The sequence below is a fragment of the Sylvia atricapilla genome, chromosome 14 (assembly GCF_009819655.1).
Source record: "Sylvia atricapilla isolate bSylAtr1 chromosome 14, bSylAtr1.pri, whole genome shotgun sequence".
NCBI lineage: Eukaryota > Metazoa > Chordata > Aves > Passeriformes > Sylviidae > Sylvia > Sylvia atricapilla.
Genome location: NC_089153.1, coordinates 12,095,576 through 12,120,887, shown reverse-complemented (window position 1 = coordinate 12,120,887; position 25,312 = coordinate 12,095,576). Strand labels below are relative to the sequence as shown.

The window sequence follows — 25,312 nt, the reverse complement described above, 5'->3', positions numbered from 1 at the left end:
GAGCTCGGCACCCCTGGGCTTGAACTTTAGCACCCTCTTCCGCAGGAGTTTAAAGACGAGGATCGTCGTATCCCGAGCGAGCCGTCTGGATAGCCGGGCAGGCGCAGGGCTGGAGCAGACGGGAAACCAGCAACTTTCTCTGACGAGGATTTTGTGGAGCTCTTCATAAAGAAATAACACCACGGAGCAAACCCCGGGAAGCCAGGAAGCGTTTCCAACGCTCGGGACGCTGGTGAGCGGCTCCGGGCCGCCGCCAGTCCCTGCGAGGAGCCCGTCCTGCCGTGCAGATGTGCGTGATTGGAGCAGAGCGAGGGTTATTTTCCTTTGACTGACGGCGACCCAGCCCCGGCGGATAAAGCTCTTTGTGTGCACGCGAGTGTGCCTGGATGGAAGCTGCTCCCGCAAAACCAGCCGCGAGGCTTGCAGGGAGCATCCCCTAGGTCAGGGAGCCCTCCTAGAGGAGGGGGAGACCTGTTTTCGTGGCTCTGAGGCAATGCTGGGACAGTAACTCCCTTGGCAGGCAGCACGGTGCTTCGGGATGGCCGTCTATGCCCTCACGGGTTTCTCGCTCGTCAGCCTGCTCAGCTTTGGCTATTTATCTTGGGACTGGATGAAGCCCAGTTTGGTGGCCGACGTGGCCACGGACCCCATGGAGAAACCACTGCCTCCCACCTTCACCAGGCCACCCCACATCATCTTCATTCTGACCGATGACCAGGGCTACCACGACATTGGCTATCACGGCTCAGATATCCAGACGCCCACGCTGGACAGGCTGGCAGCAGACGGTGTGAAGCTGGAGAACTACTACATCCAGCCCATCTGCACCCCATCCCGGAGCCAGCTGATAACTGGCAGGTAAGCCACTGCCTGCTCACAATCTACTCATGCCCCCTTTGGTCCCTTCTGTAGGTCTGAGGGGCTTAACCCCAGCTTGCTGTTAGACCGATGCCCTGGTGTATTGGCAGAAGATGGAGATCCTCCTCTGGATTTCTCTAGAAAGCTTCCTGGGTGAGCAGTTGATTTCCACACAGGATAAATAGTAGCACATGGCAAGAGCAAAAATTGCATGCTGCTGGGTAATGGACGTCACTTTGGGAGAGGGTGGTCTCTAGTTAGGAGGTGTTTGGTGCTGGGCAAGGAGCTGCATCCCCAGGCAGTCCCTGACACACTGGCCCTTGGAGATTTGCTGTGAGGCCCTTGGTCTGTGCTTTCTCTGCTTTTGTGTTCAGTGCTGCACTGGCCAGTATGGGCTGGCTGTCACTCCATTGCCCTCTCCCACAGCAGCACAATCAGATGTGCCCTTATCCTGGGCTATTCTGACTTCTAGGATTGGTGGGGCTTTCTCTGGAGCAGTGAGGTGTGGTCCACACTCACTGGCAGGAGCAGGTAGGACACCAATCCCACCAGTCCACCTCCTGCTGAGGAGTGGGCCCCAAGGAGGTGCCTATGGATGTGGTCACCTACTGCCTGGGGTGGTGGAGCCCACCAGGGTCCAAGCAAAGGCCTCCCTTCTCTCCTGATGGTTCATGAGGGGTCCCGGACATCTTTGTGGTGTACAGAGCAGGGGAGGACAGGGATCATGGGGACATTCAGATGGGACATTATGAACCCACGTGCTGCCCAGCCCTGACACAGCCCAGCCACCTCCCTAGGCTGGCAGCAGTGGAGACAACTGCTGGTGGCATTTTTGTGAGATGCCTACTGAGCCTCTCTCTGTGTTCTTTGCATCTGATTTTGGTTCTTACAGATGGATGAGGAGCTCTCTGTCCCTGGCAGGAGCTAGCTTCCTTGGGTTGGGTGACATGGAGATCTGCATTTGTTTGGGGTCTCTAACACATAAAGTGCCATCACATCCTCACCCAGTGCTGCTCCTCATCACCGTTGCTTTCTTCTGGCTCTTCTTCCTGGCAGGTACCAGATCCACACAGGACTGCAGCACTCCATCATTCGCCCTCGGCAGCCCAACTGCCTTCCCCTTGACCAGGTCACCCTGCCACAGAAGCTGCAGGAAGCCGGCTACTCCACACACATGGTGGGCAAGTGGCACCTAGGCTTTTACAAGAAGGAGTGCCTGCCCACTCGCCGGGGCTTTGACACCTTCCTGGGCTCCCTGACAGGCAACGTGGATTACTACACCTACGACAACTGCGACGGGCCGGGCGTCTGCGGCTATGACCTGCACGAAGGGGAGGACGTGGCTTGGGACCAGAGCGGGAAGTATTCCACCTTCCTCTATGCTCAGCGTGTCAGCAAGATCCTGGCGTCCCACAGCCCCAAGGAGCCCATCTTCATCTACGTGGCCTTCCAAGCAGTCCACACGCCCCTGCAGTCCCCCAAGGAGTATATCTACCGCTACCGCTCCATGGGCAACGTCGCCCGCCGCAAGTACGCGGCCATGGTGACCTGCATGGACGAGGCGGTGAAGAACATCACCTGGGCCCTCAAGAAGTATGGTTATTATGACAACAGTGTGATCATCTTCTCCACGGACAACGGTGGGCAGACCTTCTCTGGGGGAAGCAACTGGCCACTGCGAGGTCGCAAAGGGACGTACTGGGAAGGGGGAGTGCGTGGCATTGGTTTTGTCCACAGTCCCCTGATCAAGCGCAAGCGTCGGACAAGCTGGGCACTGGTTCACATTACAGACTGGTATCCGACTCTGGTCAGCCTGGCCAGGGGCAACCTGAGCAATGTCCAAGGCTTGGATGGCTACGATGTCTGGCCTGCTATCAGTGAGGGCAAGGAGTCTCCACGGACCGAAATCCTGCACAACATCGACCCCTTGTACAACCACGCCAAGTACGGCTCCTTGGAGGACGGCTTTGGCATCTGGAACACGGCTGTGCAAGCTTCCATCCGGGTTGGGGAGTGGAAGCTCCTCACTGGTGACCCAGGTTACAGCGACTGGATACCCCCGCAGACCCTGACCAACTTCCCAGGGAGCTGGTGGAACCTGGAGCGTCTCACTGATGGCCCGAGGAAGTCCGTGTGGCTCTTCAACATCACCGCCGACCCCTACGAGCGCTACGACCTCTCAGAGCAGCGCCCAGATGTGGTCAGGACCCTGCTGATGAGGTTGGTGCACTACAACCGGACAGCCATCCCAGTGCGGTACCCTGCCGAGAACCCCCGGGCTCACCCAGACTTCAACGGCGGTGCCTGGGGACCTTGGGCCAGTGAGGAGGATGGGGAGGATTGGGAAGGCAGCCGGGAGCCCCTGAAAAGCAGGAACAAGAAGAAGAAGAAGTGCAAGATCTGCAAGCTGCGCTCCTTCTTCCGCAAGCTGAACACCAGGCTCATGTCCAACCGAATCTGACAGGACACTCCGCCAGCATCCACCCATCCTGGCCAGGGGGGAGCTCTGGACTGCAGTGCCATGGGGTGGGAGTGAGGGAGAAGGACAGGCAGGGAGGCAGTGCTCTTTTGCTCTCTCTTGCTCCATGGTTCACTCCAAAGCACTTCTCCTCCCTGGCTGGAGTGGTGGCCACAGGGAATTACTCACAGTGGGTGAGGAAGGTCGATATGGTCTCTGCTGCGGTGCTTGGTGGTGGTGAATGACTGTGCTGAGCTGCGCTGGCCCTGCACAGCTGCTTCCAAAGAGAGAGACCCTTTCCTCAAGGATTCTACACCATTCATAAGCTATGAGTGTTGGCCATAGGAAGGGCAGGAGGAAGCGGGGGGGGTACTGCCTTCACATTAACCCTCACTATTTCCCTCTATTTACTCCTGGCTCTCAGCCTGCTGCCAAGCAGCTGCAACCTTTGCTCTTGCTCTGGGAACTCGAGGGCCTGCCCTAAACCCAAGACCACCTTGCTTTTTCATGGAGGGTTGGATTCCTGACTATGGATTCAGACCTGAGATCAACATGGCTGGACTAAGTCATGCTGCTACAGTGACTTCATGGGGCTAAGGCTTCCCCTGTCCACTGGCTGGGGGCGCCAGGAGCAGCCCTGATGAGGAGTTGTGGCCCATGGAGGATGCTCTCAGTGGACAGGTGGTTTTCTTTGGCCTCACATTTGGCCCCAGGCTCTGGTGGTGAACTCCACATAGGTCAGCCACCCAGAAGAGCCTTTCACCCAAAATTTGCCTGGACAGCTCCCTCATGTACAAGCCTCTAGGCGCCCCTGTTCCTCCCTATGAATGCTACACATCCAGGCTGCCAACCACTTGGCACATCTGCCCCTTCCCAAAGCTGGAGCTGTCCCTGTCCCCACATCCCATTGCTGAACCTGGGGCAGAGGGAAGATCTCAAGAAGGTCTCTGCAGAAGCTGATCCGCTGTTTTGTAGCTGCAAGACTTTGAAGCCACGGTGGAGGACGGGGTGGTGGGGATGCCTCCCGCCTGCCAGCACCGTGCTGCATCCCCTCTCTGCAGATGGGCCCTGCTCTCCCAGCAGTGCACACGTGGGGAGGAAAAGGAGGAAAACACCTCCCCATCATCCACTGCCATGAGAAGCCAGCCCATCTGATCACCAGGGGCCAGGGAAGCCAGCAGAGCTCCAGGCCCCCGCGCCTTCGGCGGGGTGCGAGCGCGCATACGTGCACTCGCAGGAGAGCTGGCGAGGATGGAAGGGGGTAAATAGCTTTAAAATCGTTTTGGATGCATGGTGCATTTCCATTTACACAATGTGTTTTACATTTCTCCCCACAGGTTTCTCTTGGTGCAGCGTGTGTAGGCGAAGGCCCTGCTGTGAATTTTGAAAATAGTTATTTTTGTCTCTGGAAAATGAGGCCCGTTAGGACTTGTCAGCTCTTGGATGAGCAGTGTGGGCTTTCTTTTTTTTTTTTTTTTTTTTTCCTTTTCCCCCCTCTCTTTCTCCCTTGCAGAATAACATTCATTTAAGATCTGTCATTGAAAGATGTGACAATTGGCAGCGTGCACACTGAATACCTTTCAGTGCGCTTTCAAGCCCTGTGTGTGAGAGAGGGATGAGGATGGGAAGAAAATGCAATGACATGTTTGTATTTTTTTTTCCTTACTCTTAGCTGGATTATTTGGAGGTATTGGGATTTTCTATAGAAACAAAGGAAAAAAAAAAAAAAACCCAGCTGACAGCAAGGCAGAAGAGAGGAGGCCTCTTCTTGTAGAGCTGGGAAGGAGTTTGAAAAGCTGGAGTGTGGCACTGTGTGCGCCAGTCCCCGCTGCTCCGTGCACGCCCACCACTGTGCCATCCCACCCTGTTGGCTCCCTGCATCCCTGCAGGCATATCCCAAGGACAGGTTTCAGAGGGGACTCAGCTCCTGCATCAGCCCCATCTCCATCCCTGCTCCTTCAGCATGTTGCTCCAAGAGGACTGGTTCCCATGGCATCACCTGCGTGGAGGTGAGCCCCAAGAGGACACTCCACATCCTCAAACTACCTCAAATCCGCCAGCCTGGTCCCTGGGGATGTGCACCACCAGCGGAGCTGCAGCACCGGCTGCCACTTGGCAAAGCCAACCAGTTGCTGAAAATAAAGCAACACTTTGCTGAAGAAGAGGAGGCTGCTGCAGGCAGAGCCAAAGCCAGGAGAGAGCAGGGGGTGATGCTGCAGGGGCTTGGGAACAAATATTGGCTAAGGGAGAGTTGGTGCTGAAGGGAATGGGAGAGCAGGGCTGGTCGTGGGGTGGTGACAAGGCTTGGGAAACGGCTTTCATTTCCATATTTATATAAATGCATCCAAGTTTAGTCCTTCTTTTATTTTTTTTATTCAAAAATGGAAATTTCCATGAAAACATGCTCAGTTTTTCTCCCTTCCCTTTTACTAACATCCCCATGAAAATATTTGTCTGGCCTCACTTCCTTTCTCTAGGTTTGGGTCTGCTGGGCTGATGCTGGGTTTGCAGTCAGCCTGGCCACAGTGGTGGACCTGCTGTCATCTGTATTTTAATTAAAAAGAGTTGGATTCTGAATCTTTGCAAGAAGAAACAGCTGAAGAAATATCTTCGTCCCTGAAAACAAAGAGGAGAAGTAGTCAGGAGCATCTCTGGGTGCTTGGAGAGAGCAAAGCCTCCAGCCCAAGGACAGCAGTTCACCACTGATTCCAGCAGTGCTGTGTCTGAACATTGGGCTGGGAATGGAGATGCAGCTGCTGCCACGTGTTCTCCTCAACACAGCAATGTTCATTAATGGTCTGTGCTGTGAAAAAATGCAGCCATGTGCCAAAATCCCATGTTTTCAGAGAGCTGAAGTCCCCTGGGGTTGTGTGTGTGTGTTCTGGCTGCCAAGGAGTTAATGCAGCTGGAGAGATGCTCAGGCGGTGGAGTTCCCTGCACCCGGGAGATGTGTTTCCACAGACAGGCTGAGGCTCCCTTCCTTCCCAACCTCCCTTCAAAGCACCTGGCCAGCCCCAGGCAGCTCCAAAGCCCAGCAGGAGCTGGGCATAGGACGGGGACCTGGGAGGGACGGGGCAGAGGGATGCATCTGGGGCCATCAGGGATGGAGGCGTGGTGGCTGCCTCTGTCGGCACGGACTGGCTGTCTCCACCCTGGCTGTTTCCATCCTGCTGGCTGGAGCGAGTGGGAAGAGGATGGGCTGGGAATGAACGGAGTTGGGATGGGATAGAGATGGGGAGGAGGATAAGAGGAGGGTGGGGCTGGGCGGGGAAGAGGAGGGGAGTGGGATAGGACGGGGATGGAATAGGGATGGGATGCATCAGGCAGGACTGGGGGTACGTCAGAGCCTCTCCAGCCCCACACGCAACTCCCAGCCGAGAGAGGCAAGCCCAGTATCGGGACAGGGGATGGACATCCCAGCAAACTGCCCCAGTGGGCGAGTGGCAGAGCACCGTGAGCATGTCAGAAGGAGTTCTGCATCAGGGGCACTTGTGTCCTTTCTCATGCCAGTGATCTGAGGACGTGTTGTTCTGCAGGTTCCTCCCACTCAGATCCACCGCACGATGGTTCCAGGGAGCCACATGGCACCTACTAAGTGTCCCCAAGTATCATGGACATGTCCACAGAAGGGTCTTTGCTTGGGAACCCTGCTGTTGGGGAGTGGGTGGCACTGAGGACACCCTGTCTCAGCCAAAAGCAGCTTCCTGTGGTTGCAGGAGCAAGTGCTGGGCCCGTAGGGACAGGGCACGTTTGCAAACACAGCCCTAAATGTAAATCAGCTCTCTTCACCACAGTATTTATAATCTTATCTAAAAATAACCCCAAATTCAGCTTCCCAGAGGACAGCAACTGAGCATCCCCCAGACCCCAGCTTGCATGAGAAACTGTCCCAGTAATTTTGGGATCTCTGCAATATGTAATTGGCAGCCCAGCTGATTTGGCGTGCGAGGCACTGCTCTAAGTCCCATCCTTTGGGAGCAGGGGCACCTGCTGCAGCCCCCTCAGGACACGTGGATCCCTCCTGAGCTGCCCATCCAGCATGTTTGGTGTTCAGCATCCGACTTTGAGTGCCCTCACTGGGGCAGCCCCGTGCTGGGATGCAGAAACCAAAGCTCTGCAGGGAGAGCTGGAGCAGGGTGTGGAGAGCAGGATGAATTTTTGGAGAGGCAGCCTAGTGATGGAGGGGAGCACTGGGGATGAAGGTCTCCATCAGGTGGCCAGACCCGAGCACGGCAGCAGGAGAGCAGCATGGCTCCCAAAGCCCTGCAGGAGCAAAACTTGGGGTGGCTGGGAACAGAGACACCCTAAGAAAATCCTGAGGCCTCTAGGAGAAGGCTGAGACTACTCCCCTCTACAGGGGAACCCCCAGCCCAGGGATGGAAGGTTCCACCCAGAGCTCCTGCTCCCCTTGGTTTGTCCCCGGGCACCCAGGATTGGGACCACACAGCAGTTCCCGCTTGGGAAAACATTATCAGCAAAGCAGAGCATGTTCAGCACGCAGAAGTCTGACACCCCCTTAGCCTCAGAAGGAAAAATGTCGAGTAAAAAAAAAAAAAAAACAACAAAAAACCACCACCAAAAAAAACAAAAACAAAAACAAAAACAAAACAACAAAAAAAAACCCACCAAAAACAAACAAACAAACAAACAAAAAACCCAAACAAAAACCTGAAGAAAGGGAGAAACTTTTCCTGGAGAGCCGTGTCTGCCAGGCAGGAGAACCCTGGGGAGGGAGGCAGAGTCCTCATGGAGGGGTTTGCCATCTCCCCCTGCCCAGGTGAGGGATGTGGGGTGTCAGGGGTGCAGCAGGGGCCCCGCGGGAGAAGGAAGGAGCAGATCCCTCCTCCGGGCTCCAGGAGCATGCAGAGTCACGCGTGTGGGGTTGAGCACGTGTGGCAGTGTGGGGGTGGGCACGGGGAGGGGGCAGGTCACATTGCGGAGCTCACGGGGACACGAACAGCAGCGCGGGTGGGAGGGAAGTGGGAGTGAGGCAGGGGCACAGAGCTGCCCACGGGCGTCCGTGGGGTCTTGGGAGTGGGGGGCTTTTGCTCTTGCCTCTAGAGTTCCAAGGGGCTGCTGGGGGCTGGCAGCAAAACGCTGGAGGAGGAGAGCACTCCCACAAACGTCCGGATGCACCGGCCCCCATGACAGCCCCACACCTCCTGGCACAGCCCTGGGGTGGGAAATGAAACCCCTTTTTTTGTGGGAGCATCATGGGGAGGAGTTGTGCACATGCCTGGAGGCATTCTGGGGACCATCGTGTCCCCAAGGCACAGATGGCACATGATCATTGCCTGCACCTTGAGTAAGGGTGTCTGGTGTGCTCTGCCCATGCCAGGGCATGGCCAGGGTGGGTCCGGAGGTCATCAGCCCTTGGGGACTGTGGCCCCATCCCTGTGCCCACCCATGGCTGGGAACCAGTCCCTGCTCTGCTGCCAGAGTCCCCTGGATGGGACCACACAGGAGCAGAAGGCTGGATGCAGGGATGCAAGGTGGGGATGAAGGTGGGTAATGGTGCAATTAATGGAAAAGCCATTAGACCTTTCTCCTCCTCCCCCTCCTCTTCCTCACTCCGCCACTTGCTGTCCTCCTCCACTTCCACCTCCTTTCTTCTTTCCCTCTCTGCTCCTCCTCTCTCCCCTCTCAAAGATTTCTCCCTATTTTTGTCTGGTTAGAACCTTTATTTTTTCCTTTTAACCCTTCCATGGCAGCCTGAAAGGGAACTCAATCCATCTCAGCTGCCAAAGGCAATGCCCTCCCAGCCGGCACAGGGAGTCCCCTCTGTTGTGATGAGGGTCCTGCTGCTGCAAAATCATCCTGGAATGGGACAAAAGCTTAGTAGAAAGCTCTTCTGGGGGAAGTCAGCAGGTGGAAAGTGCAAGGGGTGATGTAGACAGAGGGGGTGGTGCTGGATCCCTAGTGAGGGCTGATGGAGACTCAGAGGGAAACCCCTTCCCTGAGGTTTTGGACCTCACAGCTCCACTTCTATTGTGCTTTTTGTGCTTTCTTACGTTCAGCACAGCAGAGAGACGACTCAGCAACAAAAAGTCCAAGGACTGGGGAGCCAGACCTTCTTCCTATTCCCACTTTGAAACTCCTCCCTTTCTACCCTGTCTTGGGCACCACAGGGACACAGCACCCCAGGACACAGCCTTTTCGCTCCCCTCTAGCTGTGCTTCAGGCCAGGCTGCTTGTCCCTCTCTTGGGGGGGACCCTCAGGAGCTGCTTCATGGGAACCCCAGGGCCCTTGGGGGGATGTGGTGGGCAAAGGGGGGAGTGGGGAGCTGCCAGCCCCCCCTACAGTGTGATTGGGGCCAGCCCCTCTGGGGACCCTGGCTGAAGGCAGAACGGTGTGGGGACCTGGGGACCTGCCATGGTTTCTCCAGCTTCTCCTGACACACTTCTGCTCCATCTGCTCCCTCCCGCGGCAGTGTGTCCCCATCCCACGGCCGCCAGGGCCCCCAGGAATGCTGCTGCAGGTACCAGCAGGGCCTGTATTTTTTTTTTTTTTTTTTTTTTTTTTTGAGGGGGGGTGTTAAACAGTTGCTGGGGTGACAGCATCCTCCTGCAACATGGAAACCACGGTTTCCATGGAAACCTTTTTTGCCCCAATTATTTTACCACTGCCACAGCCTTTAATTTGCCTTTAATAGTTATATTTTAGATACCCCCCCTCTCCCTCTGCAGCAGGTGGGTGACCCCCGGGCAGCCCCCGGGCTGGGTCCCCAGCAGGGCCCTGGTCCCCACGGAGGGCGGCGGGTTTGGGAAGCAGTTGCCCCGGCAACAGAAACAGGGCGTTTCTGGCAGCGGTGGTCACCATGGGGACGGGGATGCTGACGAAGGCTTGTGAAGCTGAGAAGACAAATTGCCCTCATCATTATCTCTGGGCTTGTCAATCAAATATATTCCCTTATTTACCTCAGCGAGGAGAGAGCCCCGGGAGCACACGGAGAGGGAGGGAGCGAGAGGAGAGCTGCTTGCCCCAAATTCCGCACCGGGAGGGAGCATTTCCAGCCCCTCGGGATGGCCACCATCACCTGCAATCGCTTCACTGAGGAATACCAGCTCTTTGAGGAACTGGGCAAGTAAGTTGGAGATGGGGCTGGGATGCTCAGAGCGGGGCTGTGCCCTGGCTGGGAGAGAGACTCAGCGGTGCTGAGAACTGCTGGAGATGAGAGAAGGGAGATGGGCATGGAGAGAATGCAGAGGGAATCAGATAGGGCACGCGAGTGAGGATGGGGTTCCCAGCCCCAGACTTACTTCTCTGTCCCTACCTGAGTTCAGGGGCTGCTGATGGGTGTTTGGCTGGGTCCTTGGGACACGCCAGAGCTCTGGAGTTACCTGGGTAAAGCTCAGCTGCCCCTCTTATGGAAAAGCTGCTCTCAGAAAAGAAGGCTGCTAGCTCCCTTGGGAAGTTCCCCAGCCGGGCGGAGGTACAGGACAGCTGAGGAGGAAAGCCAAAGCAGTGGGCACCCCTCACATTTCTTTAGGGAATTTATCTGTGTGGATTCACTGGGCTTGAAACCTGCAGAAGCTCCAGTCTGCCTGGCAGCCCCCAGAGAATCCTGGTGGCTTTTGGAAAGATCCAAGATATTCCCCAGCCCTGTCCCAGTGCGGGTGAGGCACAGCCCTGTCTGACCCTGCTTTCCTGCGCGGGAGGGCTCAGCTCCTCTGGTCCAGTTGTATTTGCGTGTGCCTGGATCAGTGCATGTGTGTGTGTGTGTGTGTGCAAACAGAACTGCCTCTGCACAGCCAGGGGATCCTGGGGAGTGCTGAGCACCCCAGGGTGCAGCAGGGGATCCCAGGTTCCCCATGTGGAGGGATGCTCCACGTCCCACCCAGCGTGTGGCTATAAAACGGGTGCAGGAGTGAGCAGACATGTGCCTCTGTTTTGGTTTCTGTGCCTTTTTTTTGGAGCTGGTGTGTAAATCTGGGCCGTGTGGCTGCCGTCCCTTCGGAGTGGCTGGCAGTGGTGTGGTGGGCTCAGGGTGCCTGTGCTCCAGGGGGGAAGCTTTGTCCATCTGTAGGCACAGGGATGCTCCAAACCCACAGCCCCGCATCGCCAGAGCAGCCTGTGCTTGAGTGTGCCCACATGCACGTGGGCAAGTGAAATGGGGGTGAGGGAGAAGGGAGAGGGCAGAGATGGGGAAATGGAGAGGCTGAGACAAGAGGACTTTGTGCTGGCTGGGCTGAATGCTGCTCTGAGTCCCCAGCCAAACTGTGGCACCGGGGTGCTACTACAAGGTGCAGCTCCACGGAGGCAAATGGACCCTCCACCCCATCCCAGGACACTCGCATCCATCCCTGTGGCATCAGGGTGACAGAGAGCGGCTGGTGGACAGCAGGGGATTGTGTTGGAGAGCGGGTCCCTGTGGCGGGGACAACCTCAGCTGGCACTGCGGGCAGGGGGATGGGCATCCTCTGGGGAACTGGTGGCAAGGCGGGATGTGGGACCTGCTTTTTCCAGCCTTTTCTCAGCTTTCAGGGCTCTAGGGTTTTGTGGTGGTGGCAGGGGGTGGGCAGGTGAGGCAGTGGCTGCTCGTGCCTGTGGTGAGGCTGTGGGGCTCTGGTTGGGCAGAGGTGGCTGTGGGGATGTGGAGGGGAGTTCACAGGCCAGGAGTGATGGGGGACGACCAGGAGGGCTCCTGAAGCTATCTGGGTTGCGATGCTTTGCTGGACGGGTGCTGACTGGAGGGCTGAGCACTCAGGCTCTGGGGCTGCCTGCATTGCCCAGCACTGTGGTGTAAAACCAACTGGACACATGCATTTTAACAGGAATAAAGGAGCGAAGCTGGCGCAGCCGCTCACCAGCCCCTGAGAGAATTGCCCCGACCACCCCAGTTCTGGGGTGATGCAGGGGCAGCAGCCCCAGCTCAGTGCACCCCACAGCTCTTCCATCCACTCAGACAGGCAGGTACAACAGCAGCACTGAGGTGTTCCCGAGCTAGGGGCTTCACCAGCTTCACCAGGGTGATGTGGGGCTGGTTGGGGATTTTCCACTGGGATGGTTTCCAGCACATCCTGGCACATTCAAAAATCAGCGGTTTCCCACGGGGAAATTTTTGCTTCATGGGTTCAGAGAGGGAAATGAGGACGAAGTGCTGCACCTCTGCTCTGCTGCGGCAGCTGCTCGCGCTGGGAAGTGTCGTTCCTCCTCCGGAGAGATGCTCCCGGTGCCAGTCGGGGTGGGTCTGTCCTGGCAGGGCTGGCCAGAGCAGCTCTCCCCGCACCAGACCCTGGTAGGGAGCAGCGTCCTGCAAGGATTCAGAGCAGAGAGGGTCCATCTTGAGTTCGCTGTCCCCAAGGGACTGGGGTGGTGTTTTGGGGGGAACACGGTGTGTCCCCAGCCCGGCTGGCAGGGCGGCAGGTCGGGGTGCCAGGCTGCTGCCCCCACCCTGTTTCTCTGCCCTTTCCTCGGCTCTCACCCATGCTGACAGCCGGGCAGGTGGGGTTTGAGATGCCGCACATCGAATGGTAGCACCACGGTGATGCTTTGGGGGCAGGCAGAGATGGGGAGGGAGATCTGCAGAGTGTGCCCGGCAAGACACAAACCCTTGGCACATCCCTGCGCCTCCCAAGCATGGGAGGACATCTGTCCCGAGCGGGGGACACGGAGCTGGGGAAAACCCACTCCTGCGGCAGCCCCCGCAAAGCTGAGCAAGTGCAGGGCTGCTCCGATCCCCCACGCCTGCAGGAGGGAATGGGGCGGAGGGCGGGGGACAGCGGGGGGGACAGGGAGAGGATCCTGCCCACGGCCCCCCGGAGTAGGACAAACATGAAGTGCAGCTCCATCGGCGCCTCCAAAGCCGCCCCCGCAGCAGGTTCAGGGAAAGGCTGGAGACAATTACCGTGCCGAGCCGTAGGATCAGCCCCTCCGCTCCCGGAGCTGCAGGAGAGGGGGCTTATTAAAAAGGGAAAAAAAAAAAAAATGGAGGAACAAAAAATCCCCAGCCCACACTCTTCTCTCTAGAAAGGAGATAAAATGCCTCGGAGGAGGAGGAGGTGTTGAAGAGAGGGAGGGCGGCAGCAGCACAGCCGGGCGCTGGCAGGGAAGGTGTGAAAAAGGGAGAAGCGGAGCATCCTGGTGGCAGAGCCATTGCTTGAGCTGGTGGGGAGGGCCGTGGGGACAAGGCATGGGGTCATGCCTGGCCTAGGGACCCAGGGACAGAGGCTGCAGGGCTGGGGCTCAGCAGTGCCAGAGCTCAGGGCTGCAGAGACAGGGCTTGAGCTGGACTGTGGGTCCCTGTGCCGGCAGCCAGCCAGGTGACAAGGACATGGTCTGTACCTATGGTCCTGCAAGTGATGTACCATCCCCTGCTCAGACTGGGACACACTGTCTCATCCGAGCCAGGCAGAGATGGGGGTCCCCAGCTGTCACCAGGGTTGGGGTGATCCCCATCCAAGGACCCAAGGTCGTGGGAGCAAAGGGACATGCCAGGACTATGCCAGGGAACAGGACATGATTCCTTCCTTCCAGAGGGGTTTCTTGCTGCTCAGGAGGGCTGAGTTCCCTGCCTGGCTCCCCCGAGCACTGCCTGCAGTGCTCTATGAGCCCCTGGTGTAGAAGGGGATGCTGCCTTTGCCATGAAGATGCTGATGGAGCAATAGGGGGACGTTTTTTCCCCCTAGGCTGGAAAAATCCCACAATGGGACTGAGTAGCAAGGGAGCAGCCTGGCACAGGGAGTAGAGCCTGGCTGGGTGTCAAATACCCAAAGTAGAGGATTCTTGGCCAATGCAGACCCACTGAAGGACCCAACTGTAACAAGGATGGGGGTACGGCAAGCGTGCTGTACCTCTGGGTATCCTGCACCTGCATCCAGTGTACCCACCCTCCAGGCACATAGGGGTTTGCTTTATGCTTTAGAGATCACAAATAGACATTTGGTTTCTGTTAGGAAGGTCTGGAGGAGCCAAAAGCCAGGAATGCAGCTGGGGGAGTGGAACTGCCATTTGCCATGGCTCCCCGTTTTTCACTGTTCAATTCAAATAAATAGATGAGCAAGTGGCTGTGGACACTGGGACCAGGAGTGACCATCAGTCCCCAGCCTCCAGTGGATCTAGAACACCTCCAGCCCTCCAGCCTCATGCCTCATGCTGGGTTCTGCAGTGAAACCCTGAGCTGGGTCAGAGGGACATCCCTGCTTGCTGCACTCTCTGCTGCAGACTGTCCTGCCACTGCAGAAACATCACACACATCTTCAGGAAAAAAAACAAAACAGAGAAGATGAGTCCCAGGGATCCACAAGAGCCCACAAACCCTACACAGTGTGGGGTTCCCAGCAGGATGGAGAGAGCGAGACCACAGAACTGCCAATAGCCCTGGTCTGCCTACCTATGGCAAGCTGGATATGAAACATTTCGCCCACCCTTTCCAGTTAATTCCTCCCCAGGATTCAGGGATATTAACAGCTCAGCTCTTTCAGCAGCCAGGATTAAATGGCAGGACGGGGAAGCTGGGAAGCACCAGGATGTTTTCCCCCAACTCCTGCCTGGCACGTGCCGTGAGCGATGCTCCGCACGGCAGCACTGGGTGCGTGGGCTGCCAGCTCTGCTGGGGCTCCATCCCCATCCCTCCACACCCGCTGCTCGCCTGCTCTCCTAAAAATCACATTCAAACCCAAATTGCCTGTCTCCACCCACCCCCGCCGCTAAAATCAATTAGCCGCCGCTCTCGCCAGCCCGCGGCCTTTTATTCCTCGGCAGGGAGTTGGAGTGGGGTGAAGGGGAGTGGGGGAAGGTGGGGCAGGAGGTGGGATCGCTTTTGATAGTTGTTATTTTAGCGATTGGAGAGGTTTGGCAGGAAAGGGAACCTGGCACAAAGGTTGTGCTCAGCAGGGCTGGAGAGTGCAAGTGTGTGTGATTGCAGTGCTGCAGCTCCCAGCATTGTGCCGGCACCGGCAGTGCCATGAGCGGGCAGGACTTGAGCTGTGGGGTACCAGGGCAGACAGGAGTCTTTAAGTGTCTCAAGCATTTGTACTCGCTCACCTCCCAGACCCCAGGAGAGCTTTGCACGTTGGCTCATGCGTGTGCAAGGTGCAACAGCATCCATCCCTGTCCAGCTGGACTCCATCCTCACAAGGTCCCCTGGGCTGTGCCTGCCCAGTTTTTGCAGGGAGGGGAATCTGGTTATAGTCACAGCTGCCAAGTCCTGCTGTGACTGAAAGGTCTAGAACAGGCAGAGCCACACAGACTGAAGTGGCCAAGAGCTACGTGGCAGCTGCAGCCATCACAGTTTCCCTTGGGAACCAGTGCCCCCAGTAAATCACTGCCCCTTCCCTCCTGGCAACAGGTAGGGCCAAGCCAGGAGGAAGAGGAGGAAAAGTGCACGGGGCCTGGGGTGTCCCAGAGGAGCACGGAGGGGAGAAATCCACATTCATCTCTAGGTCTCCTCTCATCATTCCTCAAGGACAGTAGTGCAGGGAAGCTGGCTGAGATCTCTCCATGTTTTGCCCGAGTCCCTGCCCCAGTCAGCACCTGTCCCCATCCTTGTCCCCATGCTGTGGCTGTCCCCCACCCCACAGCCACCTGAGGGCTGAGCTGTGCCCGTTCACCTCTGGCTTCTTCTGTTCCCAGGGGTGCTTTCTCCATTGTCCGGAGATGTGTGAAGGTGTTGGCAGGACAAGAGTATGCAGCCAAGATCATCAATACCAAGAAGCTCTCTGCTCGAGGTAAGTACTGAGGGTGTTTTAGGGAAGGCATGAGGTGAGCAGGGCTCATGTGCTGGGGAATTTGTCCCCTCTGCATGGTGCTGGGATGATGCCATTGGTGTGCACTGAAGTGAGGGGGTCTTTGATTGCAATGGGAACCTCCTCATCCCATCCTGTCCCAGCTGCAGCACACACTGAGCTCCTTGATGGATGGGGTGAACATCCCGAGGAGGTGCCTTGGTGGCTGCTCCCCACATCCCATCCAGTCACATGGATGCATCTGCAGCCTGGCTGTGCCAAGGCTCAGGGGAACTCCCAGACCCAAATCTGCCAGAGGACCCCATTTCTGTTCCTGAGACCCCCCCACCACCCTGCACACACATTGCAGCAAAATGATGGTTACAGCCTTGCAACAAGTCAGACCACTGCCAGCTTTGAGCGCAGGGTGGCACAGTTATTTTGGGAGCATAACTTTCTGAGAGGGCCCGTGCTGACGCCCCATCCCTGCTCTGGGGTCTGTAAGTTTTCTTACTCATATACCGACACCAATGAAAGGGGAACGGCCCTTCAGGTGGGGGTTTGACTTCATTTCTACCTGGAAATGGGCCCTCACCCCTCGCTGCCCTCTGCTCTGGTGGAGCACATTGGCTGTTTGCTGCTGGAGGAGGAGCTGGCCGGTCTGTCCCGGTGAGTCTATCCTGGCTGCTCCTCAGAGTGAGGCTGAGATGAGCCAGCACAGAAGTCATCAACCAGCCCTTGCCCCAGGCCAGGGACCCCTCTGCCCCCAGGCACCTGGCAGAGGTGATGAGGTGGACTGAAAGGATGAGGCAGCAGATGCCACGTCCCCGCTCGGGCTCCTCCCTGGCTGTCGGGAATCAGGATGTGTGCCGGGAGGAAGCACCCTGCCAGGAGGGTTTAATTAACCTCCCTCGGTGTCTCTCCCAGTTCCACTGCTGACCTCCGAAGGCAAAATTTAAATGCAGAAAAGAGTGACAAGCTCCTTTCTGACCTGGAATTAAACCAGTGTGTCGCAGTATCTCTCTCACAGTGCTGCCAAAGCGGCACAGCACCGGCACTGAGCCCCTCAGGTCCTCCAGCGCTGACCCCTGCCCCTCTTCAGGGATTTTCTTCCTTCAAAGCCAAAGACTGGGCTCTGGGCAGAGTGTGCAGTGCTGGGCTCAGCCCTTGGCTCCTGCCCGTGTACCCCAGCTGGCAAACGCCTCCCAGTTTTCAGGGCTGCCTGGAGCAGCAGATTGAGCCACCTTCCCTTTGCTCCGTTCTGCCTCCGCTCGCCTCCTCCGGCAGTTTGCCCCTCTCCTTTCTCTCCTGGGGTTTTGTGCTGGCCCTGCAGCGCCCACCCGTCCCCTGGAGAAGCTTCACTGGGGTTACTTTAATGGTCTGGAACCCCCCATTTCTGCAGTGCAGGGAGGATGGTGCTTCCCCAGAAACAAAGGGCAGGAAGGAGAGAAGTGGGATGAAGGTGAGAGAAGCTGTAAAACATCCCCAGTCATGGTCTGTTTCCTTAGACATCCTCCTGGCTGTCAACACAGGGGGTCAGGAGGAGAGATGGTGGAGATTCTGGAAGAAAAATGGGGTTTGGGTGTGTGCAGGAGCTGGGTTTGTGGGGTAGGAGAGGCTGTAATCCACCTCCCCAGAGAAGTGCTTGCCCCGCTGGTCACACTGTCCCTCCATCCCATCCCCATCATCTACCCCACAATGGACTTTAGCTGTGAGAACAGCTTGAACTCCAACCTCTCCTTGTCACCCTGTCCCACCCTGGGAATGTTGTCACCCATCAGGGGAAACAATGTGGGGAGCTGAATGAGGCCACCAAGGTTATCTCAGCCTTCAGCTCACAGAGTACAGGCTGCAAAACTCACCTCAAGCCCCAGGGTGCCTCTGGGACAGGACACTGGGCTCTGGGGAAGGCTGCAGCCCCACAGAGAAGGGGCTGCTTCGCTTTCACGTCTCAGCGGTTGGAGACGCCCAGGTTTGGTTTGATGCAGAGCGAGACTCTGGGGTGTGAACCTGCAAGGTAACAGTGATAGCACTGAGAGACAGCAGCCCTAATTATATCCTCGCTTGTCCTGGCTGCTGAGCTCCTGCACAAAATGCCTCCAGTCAGGCACCTCCACGCAGGGTGGCTGGGTCAGGTGCGAGCAAGGAGAGAAGCGCAGAGGAAGAAACAAAATGATTTGCAGATTCATTCTGAGCTGTCCCAGGGCGGAGGATTTTTTGGCTCAGCTCAACTTATTTTGCCCAGAGCTCTGTTGTCTCACATCCCCAAACCTGCTGAAAGCTGGGGAGTGGGACCTGTGCTTCCTGTTTGGAGACAGGCACCAGTTCCGAGATGGGGTTCTGCAGTGTAGGAGAGCAAATCCCCGGTGTGGAATGGCTGACGATGGCAAGGGGGAGTGAAGCCCATAGCTCCATTTCATCCTGACACCTCTCACTGGTTCACTCTGCCTTCAATTGCTCAAATTGTACCGTGTGGGGCCAGAAATGTCCTGGCTGATTGCCTTGTGCCTGGATGAATAGGAGAAAAAGGAACAGCGCTGCCAGCAAGGATAACCCAGACAAATCCAGGATATTTGGGAGGTGATCAGAGATTGTTCAGCAAAGAGAAGGGAGAGGGGAGAGCAAGGGATCATTCCAAACCAAAGATTGCCCAAGGCATAAGTGCCTGAGGGGCTTAGCCAGAAACTGCATCTGTGCTGGGATAGTGCCCATTGGGCTCTGATGCTGAACTTATCCCAAAATCTGTAACTCTAGGAAAAAAAAAAAAAAAAAAAAAAAGCTGCTCTGACCCCCCAGGTTTCCTGCGCCAACATCTCCTCTGAGAGCCGCTGATTCCCTTCCTCAGATCCTAATTTAGGGCCGCTGCCTCTTTCAGATCACCAGAAGCTGGAACGAGAAGCCCGGATCTGCCGTCTCCTGAAGCACCCCAACATTGGTGAGTGCACCCTGGTGATGCTCCATACCTGGCTCTGCTGCCCACTTGCTCTCCCATGTCCCAGCCAGGGGGTCTCCATCCATAACCCAGCCCTGTCTGCAGCAGCATGGACAGTTTGTCCCAGAGGCTGAGAAGGGCTCGGTGCCATCCTGCCTGGTTGATCTGCAGAGCCATCCCTCCTCTTCCTCATGGGAAACACCATCTTCAAACGGGGTCATGGGGAAAAAAGGCCCCCACTGGGCATAGGGGGACTGAAGTAGGTCCAGACTAACCCACTTGGCCATAGCTCCCTCCGGGAGAAGCAGAGCCCCGGGAGGCTGCAAGAGGCTATTTTTACTGCTCTCCCCCCGCTCGGGTGCCGTATTCCTCTGCATGCTCCAAAAAGCGGCTGCAGCTCGGAGCAGCAGCAGCAGCAGCGCGGGGCGTGTGGGAGGAGCGATGGCGGGGGGGAAGCGAAGACTTTCCCACCGACCGTCCATCTGAAAGTAGCCTCCTTCGGAAAAGCTGTTTCAGGAAAACTCCTGAGCCCCTGCAAAAGACAAAAATAGGCCAGAAGGAGAGAGAGAGAGAGAGAGAGAGGAGGGGAAAAAACTGCAGTAAAAAAAAAAAATAAAAATTCCCAAACTCCATCCTGGATGTGATGCTGATGCAGGTTCTTGATCCCTCTGAGGATGGTCTGGATGAACTCCCTCTTCCCTCTGCTGTACCCCAGGATGTACCAATCCCAGTGAGATCCTGCAGCTTTGGGGAAAGCCTTTGGTGGTTTCTGCAGCCCTCTCAACCCACAGTCGGGAGCTGGGAGGGTTCCCCTGTGGCTGAGCTCCTCCCTGGCCCCCTCACTGCTCCGGTGACCTGGATCCATCCTTCCCCAGGAGCTGCTGCAGCAGATCCAGGGAGCTAGATCCGGGGCCACTGGGACGAGCCGTGTGGCTCCTGTCCCATAAATATTTCAGTTCCAAAAAAGACTGTCAGCTTCCATCTGTCTCGGGCACACGGCTGCGTGACAGGTCCCCCTTTCATTGTCGGGGCGCCGGACCCTGCAGCATTCCCCAGCCTCTGCTCCAGCAGGACCAGGAGCTGTCCTGCAGGGGTCCCTCGGGGCGTCCTGCCTCCTCTTTGCACCAAAAGACATGCTGGGATTGCTGCGGTCTGAAGGAAACACAGTGCGAAGTGTTTGAATAGGAAGAAATATTAAACCCGGAGGAACTCACTGCATGAGACCTGCAGGATGGCACCTGCAGGTTCCCCAGGTTCCCGGCTTGGCCACAGATCTTTCCCACCACTGTCTTCCACCCTTCCCTCTCCATCACCTTCCCATGGGGCTGGCAAGGTCTCTGAGGACCAAAACACCTCACCTGTCCCTGTCCTTGTCCCCTGTCCCTACACAACCCCTCGCTGTCTGGCTGTAACCTGGCAGGTTCAGAGCCGCAAAGGCTGGAAGGGGTTAACAGCATGAGATGCTAACAAACCCAATCTGCTGCTATTTATACTCAGGAGGCTCTTCTCCACCCCCCACCCCACACCCTCTTTCCTTTCACCCCCCTCCACTGCTCCTGCTGCCTGGAAACTTGGGCTCGCAGCTTCCCTTCCGTGCAGCAAAGGCGGCTCCGTACCCACACAGGAGCTGGAGCGAGCGGTGCCACTGCAGAGCAGCCTGGCGTGAGGAAGAGGAGGCAAAACAGCCCTGTCCGGCCCTGCCCAGGGAGTAGCACCCCGGCTGCCCAGGGCTTTGCTGTCCCCTTACTTATTCCCTGCAGCAAAGTGGGCTCCTTCCATCTCCCATGAGAATGACGTGCTGCAGTCGCTCAAGGAGCCAACCTGTGCTCTGCACTGTGCCTGCTGGAGAGCCTCACGTGGAAAGCTGTGCACGGGCAGTGAAGGGCAGCCCCAGGAACCTACAGCACATCCACAGCACTGGGTGATATACTAGGGAGAGTTGTTTCCATTCAGGGAAGTCTTGCTTTATTGGGAAAACTTTGGCTGCACCTTGCTCTGGAGGTTGAACCCCTGGTACTTTGATTCTCATTCCTGAAGCTGTGTCCTGCTCCTACCTTGGCTCTCAGCTCTGAGCTGGAGCGGTTTGGCCAGCATGGAGCTCTCTGACTATGGTCAGTAACAGATACTTGTAGGATCCAGCTATATTTAGAGCAGCTGCTCCCTCTTACACCTTCTTGGCTCCTGGCAGCCACAGGCTTTGGGACTTCCCCAAGCAGGGAATGTATCCGGACCATATGCTTATGGTTATGCTGGCCCTATCCACACCAAACTCACCTAATCCCCCTGAGAAGACTTTGGCTTCTGTGGGATTGCAGGAGTGATACCCTCAAATCCCTCCCAGGCGAGATGAAACGGGAGGAAATATGTTTCTTCCAGCAGAGGAAGGCAGAAAAGCTGGGGCTGTATGTTGGAGAAAAACGGAGCAGACACAGATGTTGAAGCACAGGGGATGTCTGCAGAGGCCAGCAGTGGGGAGGGATAATTGGGGAATAAGATGAGCAAATTGTGTCAGTAGTCAAGACCAAAAGAGAGACAGAAAAGATACTGACCAGCCCACTGGACCTTGTTTGCTCTGTGCCCTGGCCAGGTGAGCTGACGCTGCTGGCAACATGCGCTTGGCAGCTGCTGGATTGGCCCACAGAGCTTGGAGACAGGAAAAGGACCAGCAAAGTGGTGATTGCTGGCCTGGCAGATAAGAGTGACACAGTGCAGTGTCTGTGCTCGCTGCTGGGGTTGTTATCTCCCCTGGCTCACACTGAGTCTGGAGGATGTTTCCATACAGGGCTCAGCTGATTTAGATGCAGTAAAAGGGGCTAGGAGTAAAAACTCCCACAAAATCTCTCACCTGAATGTTTCTTTTTTCCTCCCTGATTCCCAACATTCTCAAATATGCTGAAAGTTGTATCAGCCTGAAACCAGGTGTGAGAGAGGGAGCATTAAATATTCATAGCCTCAAGGGAATCAAACAAAATACGAGATGGGGGACAGAGGATGCTGGACAAGTCTCTGTTTATCCACCCTACCTGCTTCTGTGCCTGTCCCCTTGCTGCACACCTGCCTGCTAAGTGTGAGCAGGGATCAGAGCCTGAATAACCAGCATGCAGCTGCAGGGTGACGGGTTTGTACCTGGCAAGGGGTATGCTGAATGGGACAGGGCAACAGGAGATGGGGAAATTCATCCTGTGGAGATTCCCAAGGAGAAAAGGAAGGTCATGAGCAGAAAATAAAAAAGCCCAGTGGGTGCCAGAGTTGTCAGCTCAGCTCCCTGCTGAGCTCTCACTCTGCTTGGGCAATTCTCCTGACGAGACTGGGGACACCCATGCCTGCAGCCTGCCCAGTGCCCAAGATAGCCCAGCAGCTGCCTGGAACCCTGGCCAGGAGCAGCCCCGGGGCAGTCCCCGATTTGGATGTGATCTTTGAGCCTTGCACAACTGCCTCAGGCTGGGGTCATGGCTGGGGTCCCCCACCCAGCCAGTGGCAATTGCTAGAGAAATAGCCCTGCTGTGCCTTTCCTCAGCTCCTGCTCGTGCCCAAAGGGGAGCAAAGGCATTCCCAGGGAGCAGGGTGGGAGCCAGGTGTACCCCATAACCCTTCTGTCTCTGCTGCAGTGAGGCTCCACGACAGCATCTCTGAAGAGGGACACCACTACCTGATATTTGACCTGTGAGTAATGGTTCACTGCATCCCCTAACCCAGGGGCAGCTCTGTGCTTCCCGCAGAGTGATGTGACCTCCACCTCACCTGAGCCCCTTCTGCAGGCTGGGTTTGAACCAAACTCGGGTCCCCCAAGCTGGGCAGAGGGCGGGTCACCCCCAGTTCTCCTACCATGCATGGTGCAGTGACGTTTTTGGGGGGCTTTCCAGGGCTGAGGGTGCTGTCAGTCAATCCAGTTCCCCCTGTTCTCTGCAGGGTCACCGGCGGGGAGCTGTTTGAGGACATTGTGGCCAGGGAGTACTACAGCGAAGCGGATGCCAGGTGAGCCAGGCTGAGGAGGGGACAGGAGGTGTCCAAGTGTCCCCTTCTCCCACAAGCTGCTCCCTCCCCAGGGTCCTACATGACTGGCTTCCTGCAGCACCAGCTCATTCTGTACTGGGAGGTGTTTTACAGCCACTCTGCAACACATACTCATAAACCAGAACTGTGGTGCAAAAAAAAAAAAAAAAAAAGAAAAAAGAAAAAAAAAACCCACCCGAAATGCTCTTTCTAACTCACTCAACTCCTGTGCCAAGAAGTGCATGTGCTGCCATAGGACTGGTTTCCACTTTGAATCAGATGGCTCCCTGCCATTGCCCACAGCATCCTCATTCCCCAGGATGTTGGGATAGCCAACATCTGACCTCACTGTAAATGAACAGGGTGTTGGGGGCTCCCTGGTCTGGGGGCACCAGGGCTCCCCAGGCTGGCAGGGAGGAAACCCAGCACCAGGCTGGTGGCCAGTCAGGGCCATGATAGCACAGACACCCTGCAGATGTCACTCCTTCCCCTGGGAGCTGCATTCCAGCCATCTGCAAGTGTTTCTCTGCCATTTGCCACTTGAAAGCACTGAGGAGGAGCAGTCAAGACAGGCTGTGCTGGAGCTCTGCTCCCTCCCATACTCCCACTGGCACTTTCCAGGTACCTTCTGCAGAGCCAGTTCAGCCACCCCTTTGGTCCCTGAAGCTTATCTAGGGGACAGTATTAGTCTCATTCTTTTGAGGGGACATGATCTGGCCCTCTCCAGTCTCCAGATATCACCGTGCCTCTTGGCTTTGCCCCCAGGCTAAGCATAGCCTGTATGTATGTCCAAGGTGGTGAAAACTCTACACTGCCTCTCTGCACGGAAATATCCTTTATTTCTAGGCAAAAAAACAATCTCATTTAATGGGCTGCCTGCACTGAATCCACTTACAACCCATCCACTTATTAGTGTCATACAAATAAAATAAAATACATGTAAATAAAGACCTTCTGCCTTGCACACAAGCTGCTTTGGAGCAGAAGCGATCAGTGCCTCTGTCTTTTTCCCTTCCTGTCTCCTGCACACAGCAGAGCTGGAATGTAATGAACTAGACACAAAGCAAGCAGACGCAGCAGAGCCACCTGCATTAGAGGAGAGCAGGGAAATGGAGCTGGAGCAAAGGTTGCACAGAGCACATCTGCTCTGCCTGGGTTTGGAGACCAAATCTTTGCTGGTGTTGTGGTTCCACTGTTGCTCCTCACTACTCCTGTGGGGTCCCTACAGGCTCAGCTGTGTCCCCTAAGCTCCTGCTCACCATTACTTGGTGTCCAAAAGCTCTGTTGGGTTCTTACTGGGTTGGAACTGCTCCCACAGGTGTGTGGGTTCTGGTGGAGGGGGATGCTGAGCTGTGCTGCAGGGCTGCTGATGGGAAGCGTGATGGGGAGAGGGGTGAAATGCAGCAGAACAGAAGAGTCTGACAAAACTCTGCCTCTCCGGCCACTTGTGTGAGCTGTCTCCTCTCTCCCACAGCCACTGCATCCAGCAGATCCTGGAGGCCGTCCTGCACTGCCACCAGATGGGGGTGGTTCACCGGGATCTGAAGGTAGGAGCTGCAGGGAGAGTGCCCGTGGGAGGACAGGGGACCCCATCTGTGATGCAAAGTACCGTGGAACAATGCCCGGAGTCCTTCAGGGCTGCTGAAACAGCAGCGAGGAACACGTGTAGGGCTGCAGGAAACCCACAGAGCAAAAACCAGCTCCGGAGTGAAATGACTCAAGGGAGGTGGGGTAGGGAGGTCTTTGCAGTCTGTTATCCCCCAAGGTTCCAGGGACAAAAGAACAAAGAGCGGGACAAAGCAGTTAGGGAGCACATCCAGAGCTTCCTCTCCGCTGTGCTGGGAAGCTCCCCCTGCCAAAAGCAGAGCCCCTGAGGGGTTTTCACCCCTCTCCAACCCCCATCTCCTTCTGCAGCCCGAGAACCTGCTGTTGGCATCCAAGCTGAAGGGTGCTGCCGTCAAACTGGCTGACTTTGGCCTCGCCATCGAGGTGGAGGGGGACCAGCAAGCGTGGTTTGGTGAGTAGGACTGGCCTGAGGTGGGCTCTCCTCCAGCCCTCCTTGGCATCTTAGTTCAGGGCGGCTCCAGGACCATGACCCCGGGGTTCTGCCAGAATCCCAGCAGCACCAGCCCCGCAAGCACTGTGGATGAGCTGATGTGGAGCAAACAGCTCCACAGGGGCTCTGCGGGTCACCGAGGTGTCCTGCTGAGATGGACAAGCCGGCGACAGGGGCAGACCAGTAGGGGAAAGCCTCTTCCAAGCGCTCCAAGTGCACAGCGGAACATTCCAGCCTTAGGCACCATCTGGAGTTTGGCAGTGGCAGAAAAGCAGAGTTTGCTCTGCCCTCAGGAGGCACAGAGGTGTCTGGAAGGAGGCTGTCTGTCCCACCGGGTCGGGATGTGGCA

The 25,312-nt window shown here is 56.6% G+C and overlaps 2 protein-coding genes across 4 annotated transcripts in view; both read left to right on the top strand.

Annotated features, from left to right (window-relative positions):
• Positions 1 to 538: 538 nt before the first annotated feature.
• Positions 539 to 3,319, top strand: ARSI (arylsulfatase family member I). Its single transcript, XM_066329157.1, has 2 exons — positions 539 to 858; positions 1,915 to 3,319. The coding sequence occupies exons 1-2, from the start codon at positions 539 to 541 to the stop codon at positions 3,317 to 3,319; spliced, it is 1,725 nt and encodes a 574-aa protein (XP_066185254.1).
• A 6,844-nt stretch (positions 3,320 to 10,163) lies between these two features.
• The window catches only part of CAMK2A (calcium/calmodulin dependent protein kinase II alpha), a 34,105-nt gene continuing 18,956 nt past the window's right edge, over positions 10,164 to 25,312 (top strand). For 2 of the 3 annotated variants that reach the window (XM_066329175.1, XM_066329174.1), the window contains exons 1-7: positions 10,246 to 10,401; positions 15,891 to 15,985; positions 18,858 to 18,917; positions 22,523 to 22,577; positions 22,824 to 22,889; positions 24,382 to 24,454; positions 24,822 to 24,924. In XM_066329175.1, the coding sequence (XP_066185272.1) occupies positions 10,340 to 10,401; positions 15,891 to 15,985; positions 18,858 to 18,917; positions 22,523 to 22,577; positions 22,824 to 22,889; positions 24,382 to 24,454; positions 24,822 to 24,924 (514 nt within the window). In that variant the 5' untranslated portion in view covers positions 10,246 to 10,339. Of the gene's footprint in view, positions 10,402 to 15,890; positions 15,986 to 18,857; positions 18,918 to 22,522; positions 22,578 to 22,823; positions 22,890 to 24,381; positions 24,455 to 24,821; positions 24,925 to 25,312 lie in introns of all 3 variants that reach the window. The other variant, XM_066329176.1, reaches the window with a different exon arrangement.